The sequence below is a fragment of the Thamnophis elegans genome, chromosome 10, assembly GCF_009769535.1.
Source record: "Thamnophis elegans isolate rThaEle1 chromosome 10, rThaEle1.pri, whole genome shotgun sequence".
Classification (NCBI taxonomy): Eukaryota; Metazoa; Chordata; class Lepidosauria; order Squamata; family Colubridae; genus Thamnophis; species Thamnophis elegans.
In genome coordinates this window covers 12,318,503-12,329,089 of record NC_045550.1, presented here as the reverse complement: position 1 = coordinate 12,329,089, position 10,587 = coordinate 12,318,503, and the positions used below count along the sequence as shown (strand labels likewise).

Genomic DNA, 10,587 nt, shown 5'->3' with positions numbered 1-10,587 from the left:
GTTTTGCCTCTCCCCTCTGACGCACTTTAAAGAGTCTTTCCCCCTTCAACCTCAAGGCGAGTAATAGCGACCAATCATCAAGCCATTTACCAGGCTTCAGAGGAAGCTGTTTATGTGATCCGCGGCACTAATTAGGCTCATGAACTAACAAATCGTTTGCGCCACTTTGGGCAAAGGGACCCCGATCGCTCGCCTGCCATGGATTGCCGCTGGACTTAAAAGGGGCCGCCTCGGGCGCTGCGCGGAGGAAGGAAGGAAGGAAGGAAGGAAGGAAGGAAGGAAGGAGCGAGCGGGAGGGCGGACGGACGGGCGGGGGGGGGCGAAGAAAAAGGGGGGTGGGAGAAGAAGGAGAAGAAGAAAAAAAGCCAGAACTTCGCCCAGCAACTTTTTTTCTCCCCTTAGTGGATGAAGGGAGCGCGGGAGCCGAGCGGAGCGGCTGCAGAGAGCGCCTCCCTTTCGGGCGCTCGCTTCTTCATGCGGCCAAGCACTTTCCCTCCTGTTGCCGTCCCTGGCGGCCGTCCGGCGGCCGGACTCTGGATCTAGGCGGGCCGATCCCTCCGATCTCCTGGCCAGGACCCCGAGGAGGAGGAGGAGGAGGAGGAGGAGAAGCGGCGGCGGCGGCAAGCGGCAGGCCGGCCGGAGGAGCGTCCGCTCGTCGCCAGGATGTTCCAGCCGACCCCGAAACGCTGCTTCACCATCGAATCTCTGGTGGCCAAAGACAGCCCTTCCTTGCCCGCTTCCCGCGCCGAGGATCCCATCCGGCCGGCGGCGCTCAGCTATGCCAACTCCAGCCCCATGAATCCTTTCCTCAACGGCTTCCACTCGGGCGGGCGGGGAGTTTACTCCAACCCGGACTTGGTCTTCGCCGAGGCTGTCTCGCACCCGCCGAACCCCGCCGCCGTCCCGGTCCACCCCGTGCCCCCGCCCCACGCCTTGGCCGCCCACCCGCTGCCCTCCTCTCCCTCGCCGCACCCGCTCTTCGCCTCGCAGCAAAGGGACCCGTCCACCTTCTACCCCTGGCTCATCCACAGATACCGGTATCTGGGCCACCGGTTCCAAGGTAAGCGCCGAGGAGGAGGGCCGGCGCGCTCGCTTCCCCCGGCTTTTTTGCGCAGGGTGGGTGGGGAGAGAAATCGAGGAGTGGGACTCCCGATTGCCGTTATTGCGGAAGGGGGCCAAGTCCGCCGCCTTCGGGTTCAGGTGGGAGCCCGGAGGAAGTGGCGGCTCTTTGTTCCTGCTACCTCGAAAGCCATTTGCGTCCCCGATAAAGAATTGTTTGCGCTAATCCGGATCAGCTTCAATGGAACTCCGGCTTGTCCCCCTCTCTCTCTTGGCGGATCTGCAAAGTGCAAAGTGGGGGTGTAAAGGGAGTGGAGCGAGCAGGGTTCCTCGGGAACCACGATTTCGAGAATCGATTTGGCTCAAAGCAGCCACCACCACCTTCCTCCGGGAGAAGAGAGGGAATTTTTGACGAAATTCCTGTCTTTCGGCTTAAGGGTTCTTTCCTATTTCTTTCCTTCTTTTTCGCGTTCGTCTGAATCTTTGACGAAATAAACTGGCGCAATCATTTAACTCGGAGCAGGGGGCTCCTCCTGTAAATTAACCTATCACTGGAAATCCCAATGAAAAGACACTCGAGTTTATTAAAACCGGAGGAGAACAAAGGAGTAGAGTGGAAGCTAATTCTTCTTAGCATTAGGGCGGCTTTTAATATCTCACAACCGAATTTATTTTTAAACGGACAAACCAAAGGTGACCTGCATTGGGGATTAATGCCGTCTCCTGAACTCAAAGATTTAGGCTACTTCTTTGAGAAGCGGTTTCAGGAGAGGACTTTGTATGGTGGGCATGTGTGCATTTCTAACTAACAAAAATAAAAGCACATACACACATTCCTTAGCCTTCTTTCTCTGTGAGCCCTTCGGGCTACAGTAATCGGCTTCCGAAGGGCGGCTTCTAAGGGAAGTTTCTTGGAATACATCCCTTTGAAGTCCAGGGTCTCCAAGGGTCTTAACTTCTCAGGAAAACAACAACTTAAGTCGCCCTGCAGTCGCATCCCTCTGTTTTGGTTCGGCACCTACTCCCCCTCCCTCCGCTGTCATTTTCCAGTGAACGGGGAGATCTTCAGAACAACACAATGTAAAGCTGCAAAGACATGGGAAGGATTCCTGACTAACAGCTTCTCCCCTTTCGTTTCCTTTCCTTTCTTTCTTCATGGGTTCGCATATAATTCCTACTAAATAGGAGAGTGGGTGAAAGGACCCTTGGCAGGTGAGACAGCCTGGGTGTTAAAAAGGGAGAACGTAGTTTCGTTTTTGTGTGTGTGAGAGAGAGAGGGAGGGAGAAGGAAAGGGAGAGAAATTCGGAGGCCCAGTGATTAAGACTTTTGAAGGCAGAGATGGAGTGGGGGGGGGGGGGGAAGTGGGAGAGAGAAGCAATCAGCCTTTGAGATCTGCACCCGCTGCCTATGTCTGTAAGGCATCCGTTCTGCTCTACGCGCGCTCCTGCTCTCTGTCTCTCTCTCTCACTCCCTGCGTGCAGTTGCAGTTCTAACCTACGCCAATGCCTTGGAAAAGTATCTATTGGCGCTTCAATCATTTTATAAAGCTTCCCTTCTCCTCCCCCCAGCCCAGCAAACACTTAAATAAAGCCCATCCGCCAAATTCACTCCGGGGCACCAATTTGGGGTGTGGAGAAGAAAGGTCGGATCCACACTGGCGCTACTCTCGGGTTGGAGCGTTTCCCCAGAAGGAAGAGAACCGGTAGCAAGAGGCTGGTTATTGCGGGACTAAAACTCCGGAAAATTAAGGGTTTCGCTCTGTCCGTAATCCGCGCTCCGTTGTGCTCGGATGGTTGAAGGGCGCCAGCGGAATCAGGAAGGGCTTGGCTGGAGTTGTGGTGCTCGTCAGACTCGGGCATCGGCCTCGCCGGGGAAAAAGGAGAGGCGTACCAAGGCGGGGAAATCACTGGAACAAAATAGGCAGTAGGGGCGATTGGGGAAAAATATTCAAGCCTTTACTAAAAACGTTTTTGGTTTTTTTTTGCTTCTGCAATGGGAGAATGAAACACTGGGGGTGTGTGTGTGTGTGCGCGTGTCACGGAAAGAAAAACACAACCGTGTTTTTGTTCTAGGATAGGACAAAGGCCCAATGAATTTCAGCGAGACTTATTTTTAAGGCACGGTCCCCTCTGCGCGCCGTTTGCTGGCTTGGCGTTCTGTAGAAGAGGGAGGGAGGCTTATAGGGAGGACTCTGAATTTCGTAGGACCAACTTTGGCAAGAGCGGTGCTCCGACCCCATTTTTCAAAACGGAGAGTGGCAAGGGCAGTAACTCTACCCGCTTATCTTAGTAGGGAACTGACAAAGAGAGTTTTCAAAATAAACGAAAGTGCCCAGCCAGGAAAAGAGGAAGAGGAAGAAGGAAGAGCGATGGGCTTCGTGACACCGAGAAAATAAAGTGGGAGTTTACAGTGGATCCGGGTGGGGGGGGGGAATCTATTCAGAAAATTGGGTCTCCGGAAAGATTCTTTTTTGCACCTTTCCCGGAGTATGTGGAGAAGACTGACCCATAGAATAAATAATTCGCTTTGTTTCGTTACTGCCCATTCCCCTTAATTCTAATTAGATGCCTTCGAAGTACTCTTACACCTCATCTTGCCTTCACAAAAGAATGCCAAATGGCCAATTAATATACCCTCAGCTTCATCTCCTTCCCTTGTTTCCTTTCTGGAGGTAAGTACTAGGAAAGAAGAGGGCAGCTAAGTCCGCCTTCTAGGGAGAATCGGAGCCCTGGCGAAGTAACAAACCTCGTATCAGAGAAGAGCGAAATAAAGAAGGAACCGAGTTTTATTCGTCATCTCGAGAAAGAGAAGCAAAAAAAATAGTATTTAGCTAGGCTTGGTTGGTTCCTGCTCTTTTTGGGGGGCTGCCTTCACTCTTTTTCCCCTCTTCTGGTTAAACAGGTAATGAAACCAGCCCGGAGAGTTTCCTCTTGCACAACGCACTGGCCCGGAAACCGAAACGGATCCGCACCGCTTTTTCTCCATCCCAGTTACTGAGGTTGGAACACGCTTTCGAAAAAAACCACTACGTGGTCGGGGCGGAAAGAAAGCAGCTGGCCCACAGCCTCAGCCTCACGGAAACTCAGGTAGGAAGGAAGGAAGGAAGGAAGAAGAAGAGGAGGAGGGGGAAACGGTTCCCAGTGTACAGTGCCTGAAATGCAAGGGCCGCGTTGATGGGGGGGTGGGGGGAGCCTAAAATATTTCCTTCTGGTCACAATTCTTTAAAGAAAAAGGAATATCCCCTTTCTCTTTTTCTCGCTCTCTCTTTAAAAAATAGAAGAGTTCGGGGCCCAAAAGCCAGCGGTAGCCCAAGTAAAATGAGATCTTTCGCCTGAGTGGCAGTAAAAGGAATTCATCATCTTCCTAGTTGCAATCCTATGCGCCTTGCTTGGAAGCCGGGCCCGTTCAATTCAGTGGCTCTGACTTCTAAGTAGACCAGCCTAGGATTACACCGCTGATCAAGGCAGATCGGCTTAACAGGTTTTGGCTCACGCAGGGAGGATAATCCGGGGCCAAATTTCAAGGCAGAGGAATAAAAAAACAGGAGTTTTGAGTGTCAGGGCTTCTTCATCTTTGAGGATTTTTAAAAGTATTACCGGGGCCTTTATGAGGACCTCCCTCTACAGTTGTCCCGTGTCAGTTGGGACAATTGAAGTAGAAACGGCCTGCTCTTTTGTTTGGTTATTGTGTTCTTAATTAGGGTGTGGACTAGTTTTGGGATTGTTTTAAATAAAATCTGCGCATTTAACAAGGCATTTCAAACTCTAGATCACGTGCCCAGGAGAGGCGGAGGGGGAGGGAGAAAATCCTATGGTTTCCCCTTCCAGGTTTGTTTTTTGAAATTGAAATGTCCTGTTTTTAATTTACATACGTCTTGATTCCATATGCAAGGAGACTAAAATAACTGGATTTGAACAAGGTGTCGCGATCCTGAGCACTTCTGCTTAGGAGCCCCAAATCCTGTTGAAACGTTACCATTTCCGAGCAAAAGGTTAGAGGATTTAGTTGTTGGATCTAGTGGCCTGGATTTTAAACCCCACGGATTTCCACTCGGGTTTTTTTTTTTTAAAAAAAAGTCCGTCCGTTCTCCAGTGAAGTCGGAATCTTCTTAAAACCGTCTTCCACGGCTTTGTGGGTCGAAGAGCTTGCCCCCCCCCCCGCCACCTCCGTGAGTTGAATTCTGGGCTGGTTGGAAGTTCTGCCGTTGAGAAGCGGGGATGTTCTCCGGTCCAAAGGAGTTTCCTAGTGGGGTTGTTTGTGTGTGTGTGTGAGAGAGAGAGAGACAGAGAGAGAGAGAGACAGACAGAGAGAGAGAGAGAGAGAGAGAGAGACAGACAGACAGACAGACCTGGGGAAAAACACATCAAAACGCTGGGTGCGCCGGGCAAAGCAACGGGGCCAGAATGGCGTTGTTTGACAATCGCCCAGATCAGGCCTAAGAGACGCTTGGAAAAGTGTGCTTGGGATAATGATATATTGTATTAATCTTGGGAGTGGGGATGGGAGGGGTGGAAAGGGGTTGGCGAGGAGGAGGAGGAAGAAGAGAGGAAAGCAGATCAAATTAATCGCTCAGGCTGTGTTTTAAGCTTGCTCAGCTGCCTTCTGGGCGCCTGCGTCTTTGTCACCAGAGGCCTTGGTTGAAGGTGGGCGTTCGGGGAAAGATTGTTGTTTCCTTCTTTAGCCTGAGTTCCCGGTGCTGGTTCAGCTTGGTTATTGCGGCCCCCTCCCTTTAAGTTTGGGGGCCTTGTTCTCCCCTCCAAGCCATTTCGGAAGAAACGCGCTTCTTCTGGCGTTTAAAAAGGAGGGAAGAGAAGCGGGAGAGGAAGAAGAAGGGGAAAATAGACCTAGCTTAGTTCAAAGTTCCCAGTAAACAGTAACGTTCGTGGGTCGGATTAAGTTGTAACACTTTTTCCTCCCCCCCTCCTCTCCCCCCCCCCCATTCCCTTTACCCTTCTTGCCTTTCTCGGGGCGGAGCGGAGGAGAGCAGGGACGGGGTTGAATCTTTTGTTTTAAACATGCCTCCCTTAACAAAACCCCAGTCAACGGGATCGAGGCTTTGATGAGGTTCGGGCTGCTGACAAGCTGATTTCCACGAGCAAAGCGGCCTTTAAGGTGGTCTTTGTGCCGCTTGATTCCGAAGCTGGTCGGGGTCTATTGTGGCGGTGTCAGGCCCCCCAACCCCCGACAAAATGAGCTCCCCTTTGGAGACCGGCGTGGAGAAATGAACCGCCGTCCCCTTCAATTAGCACGCTGAAAAGCAAATTAAACTCACCCCTTGTTCCCCCGCTCGCACTGCTTAAAGAAGGGGCTTCGGGAGAGAAGCTGAAAACGCAGCCAAGATGGGGGGGGGGGGGGGAGGCGGCGCCTGGCAGCGAAGGGCTTCAGAAAGGGCAGCGAAGCGGGTTAAAGGGGCTGATTAAAATGGTCCCGTTTTCGGATTCTGCCCTGCCCCCGCCTCCCGTTGAAAAGCCTTTATCGGGCATTTCCAGGCTGAAGCCGGGGGGGGGGGGGGAGGTTGAGGGGAGAGAAAGCGCTCCTTTTCCTATTCCTCCTTTTAAAACCGCCTTTACCTTCGGCCGCCAGAGGGGAAGTCAGTTTCAAGCGCTCCGAAGGTAATTTCGGGACCAATACAATCTGTTACTAAATGACTCGCAGCCTGAGCAAGGCCGGGTTTGATTCGGATTTCCGCCACCCCTCGCAAACTCACGGGGTTACTCGCTTCTTCCTCCCTGCTTGCCTAAAAGTGCCCAATCTGAAGGACTTTCCCGTTTTTTTAAACCCGAATCGCGGTTCCCCCCCCCCCCCCAGCTTCTAGGAGACCCGAAGCTCCTTCCCTCCTTTGATAAGACAGAAGCGCTGGATACAAAAGAGGGCTCTATTTGAAGTTGGCAGGATTCGAACCTCCTCCTTAATTAACTGAGCTCGTTCACCGCTCTCCCTCCCTCCCCCTTTGATTATTTTTAATTACGGTAGAATAATCCCCTCCTCCACCTTTAAAGGGATTTCTCTCTCCCCCCCCCCTCCTAAATTAACCTGGAGCCTCGCTGAGTTTGGGCTAAGTGTTGGTAGGCCTGTCTGTTAATCGGTTTCTAAGGTCCGACAGTAAGAGCCGCTTTTCAGCGGAGAGATCAAACGAAAGATGGCAGAAAGTGGGTGGAGGAGGAATTTTTTTAAAAAAGTCTGGCTTAGTTGTTATTGTGCTTAAGCTGCGGTGATTAATAGTAAGAACTTGAACCCTGGAATTTCTGTCACCATCATTTTCTTGTGTAAAATGTACTGTAATGCGCACCACAGAGAGAAGATGTGGGGACTCAGGAATTGAGTACAGGTGTGATAACATACATAAACACACCTGAAGGCAGGCTGGATGGGTAAATATTCCCTTCTCTGCAAGAACAGAACACATTCGCTCTATTATGTGTCTTACCTACAATATGTAGATGCGTTGCTACCGTTCAGTAAATGGCACAGAGGCAAGTCCCTTCCCCCCCCCCCGTCAGACTTTTTTTAAAAATAAATGGTGTGCATATATTATACATGGCATACAATATGATATGTATCATGGATTGATGCAGATAAATACACAGGAGAAATGCAAACAGGGAGCTATGCAGATGAATGTACATAGATCCAACTCTTCCTGGGGGAATGGAAGGTGAAGGTCAGTGAGGGTCTATTTAAAGCAGAATGCCTGGCAAGGCAGAGTAAATGTGTTTAAAATCAAATCACCAGGGTTGGGTCCAGGTAAATGGGCATAAGGCTTCTGACATGGCCCGTTGAGATATGAGGAGGTGGAGCCCACAGAAGGTTGTCCCCCCCCCCCCCACACACAAACCAGACCATAATAGAGCGATTCTGGAGTAAATAGGAAGTCACTCTACAGCACAGAGACTCTGTTCACACAAGGCCAAGCAAACCGAATCACATCAGAATTTAATTTGCTGTGTGAACCAGCTCCTTAGGGTTAAGTCGTGGGATAATTTGGCTTAACAGGTTATGTTAATAGAATTATTATGCTTTGTTAATTAGAAGTTTTGGGATTGAAGTGTCTCCTAATTCAAAGTAAGCATTTGGAGCTCGAACGCAGTCAAAGGCTGCAGTGGCGTTCCAAATCCGATCCTCCGGCGTGATCCAAGCAGTATGTTGTAAAGAGTGTTGAATACTCGGCATCATGATCCTCAACGATTTTCCTGGGAGAGGAGTCCTATTGATTTTCTGATGGAATCTAATGTTAAAAACGAGTTCCAGTCAAGGGTGAAAAAGCTGCAGTCCTAAATTGACATCAATGGGGGCATATTTCCAAGGACTGTGCCTAAAGTGGGAGATTAATCTTAAAGCCCAATTACTGTGGCTTAACTGAGTTCCAGGGAGGCAGGAGGTCAGTGTTCCTGTGAAGTCAATGAGATTGCCTTTGATCCTGGCATTGTCTTCCGAAGCCACGGGAAGTCCATTAATTTCGATGGCATTTATTTCCCAGTAAGCGTGCATTGGATCTTAAAGCACCGATTCGCACGAAATGCCATATTGTCAGGCTCCAAGACCAGGCGAAGCTCTGGGTAGAGCAAGTAAAGGAGAAAGAGCATAGCTTTTCACTGTTTGGGCGCTTACTTTAAAGGAAGTCCCATTAAAGTCGGTGGAGAAATGTTTCTATAAATACACTTGAATGTTCGGATGCCTTTTTGCAGGGGAAACACCGGTGTTCTAATCTTAAAAACCTTCACCCAGCCTCCAATCCCAACCTGCCCTACTGTATCGCTGCTCTTTATTAACCCGTCTTAGAATTAACTTCTGAATCAGTGTAAGCTCGAAACCAGAATTCCGCGCAACAGCCAGGTTTTGGTTCGCAACTCCAGTGTTAAGTTCTTAAACCGGGGAATACCTTCGTGTAGCTGCAGTGCGTGCGCGTTGCGTGCGGGTGTGTGGGCGAGGCCCGCCTGCGATCCTGGCTCTTGCTATCGAAGGTAGGCAGGAGGAGGCTCTGGGGATTTCTGGCACTTTTCTGGGCTGCTGCTGCTGCTGAACGCTTCCGTTGTAGCAAGGAGAAAGGAGCCAGTGCGCGCTCACTCATACATTGGCAGTGATGGGAAAGGGAAAGTGCGAGGTGAGCACCAGGGGCCTTTGGCTGGAAGGGTTGTGGCTGAAGGTCGATTCTGGAATTAAAACCACACTCTCAGCGTCTGTAAGGCGGAGAAGGTAAAGGAGGCTGCGAGGATTAGGGACATTTTCGGAGCGAGAAGTTTCTTTTTGGAGTTACTCTCATTGCTTCCCGGTTCTCTTTAAGCCCCATGTATTCGAATCCTGGTAGAAGCTCCTGAAGAGTTGCAGCATTTCAAGGGGCAGAAAAGGATCCTTAAAAATCCCCCCCCCCCGGGGCAATGATGCTGAATTAGTCTAACAACTGGCAGGGAGTGCCTGCCCGAACTTAATAGCCTCCTCTCTTTTCTCCTCCCTTCTTCTTGTGCTCCTCCAGGTAAAAGTTTGGTTTCAGAACCGCCGGACAAAGTTCAAGCGGCAGAAGTTGGAAGAAGAAGGCTCGGACTCCCAACAGAAGAAGAAAGGAACTCATCATATTAACCGGTGGAGGATCGCCACCAAGCAGGCCAGCCCAGAGGAGATCGACGTCACGTCCGACGATTAAGCCACCCCTTTTAAACAAGTAGAAAAAGAAGCAGCAAAAAAGTGTGAGAGAGAAAGAGAAAGAGAAAGAGAGAGAGAGAAAGAGAGAAACTCGATGCTGGCGCTTAACAGACTTTTCCAGGAACACCGCACACGTGTTTAAGGCTCGGGACAAGTCCAGGAAAGTGAGTGTCGTGGCCGGGCGAGAGAGAGAGAGAGAGAAAGAGAGACAGATTCCGGCTTGTTCGCACGGCCCCGTCTGACTTAGACAGAGGCAACGGCGAGGGTCAGTCCCAGCGTTGACCGCGCTGGTCCTGCACCGATATTAAAAAAAAAGAGAGAGAGGGAGGGAGGGAGAGCGAGCGAGAGACCGGAGGGTGGGGGGGGGTAAGGGAGAGACTGTCAATCAAAGCCAAATCACCGAGAGGAGATGATTGACCAATATCCAGTTCCTTGCCATTCAGAATGAATGAAATCACTTCAAATTTCAAAGGGAAATAACTGCACACACTCTCCCAAACAGCCGCCGCGTAGGGACTTCACGAGGGGTTTATTCTTATTAACCATAATTCTGATTTTTTCTCCCAGTCTGAGGGAGAGAAAAATCCCACCTAGCCAAAATGACACACCTGTTCCAGAAACTTGAACTGCATGCTTTTCTTTTCTCTTTTTGGTTGGTTGGTTAAAAGAGCTTTTGGGAAGGGGGGGGGGAAGAAGGGGGGAGCACCTGAAAGGGAAGGTTGCTTAAAGGCAGGCGGGGATATGAAGTGTACTTCCCGCCCACTCCTCCTCCTCCTCCTCCTCCTCCTCCTCCCCCGAGACAGGTTCAGTGTGCTTTTAAAGTTTATTTCACGAGAAGCTGTGCAGTTTGTAAATCTTTTTTTTATGATAACTTCTGGTGTCAATGTGGT

The 10,587-nt window shown here is 50.6% G+C and overlaps 1 protein-coding gene across 2 annotated transcripts; it reads left to right on the top strand.

Moving 5' to 3' along the window:
• The first annotated feature begins 613 nt into the window (after nt 1–613).
• On the top strand, nt 614–9,723 carry EMX2 (empty spiracles homeobox 2). Of its 2 annotated transcripts, XM_032225949.1 has the most exons (3): nt 614–1,060; nt 3,962–4,146; nt 9,531–9,723. In XM_032225949.1, exons 1-3 carry the CDS (start codon nt 664–666, stop codon nt 9,696–9,698), a joined length of 750 nt encoding a protein of 249 aa, XP_032081840.1. In that variant the 5' UTR covers nt 614–663; the 3' UTR covers nt 9,699–9,723. The 2 variants fall into 2 exon arrangements, with proteins under 2 accessions (XP_032081840.1, XP_032081841.1); XM_032225950.1 differs by lacking the exon at nt 3,962–4,146 and having other exon boundaries at nt 9,531–9,704.
• The last annotated feature ends 864 nt before the right edge of the window (nt 9,724–10,587 follow it).

Coding starts and splice junctions, on each gene's coding strand:
- EMX2 (XM_032225949.1), top strand. CDS start 664: ATGTTCCAGCCGACCCCGAAACGCTGCTTCACCATCGAATCTCTGGTG. Junction 1,061..3,961: donor TCTGGGCCACCGGTTCCAAG/GTAAGCGCCGAG, acceptor CTGGTTAAACAG/GTAATGAAACCAGCCCGGAG. Junction 4,147..9,530: donor TCAGCCTCACGGAAACTCAG/GTAGGAAGGAAG, acceptor GTGCTCCTCCAG/GTAAAAGTTTGGTTTCAGAA.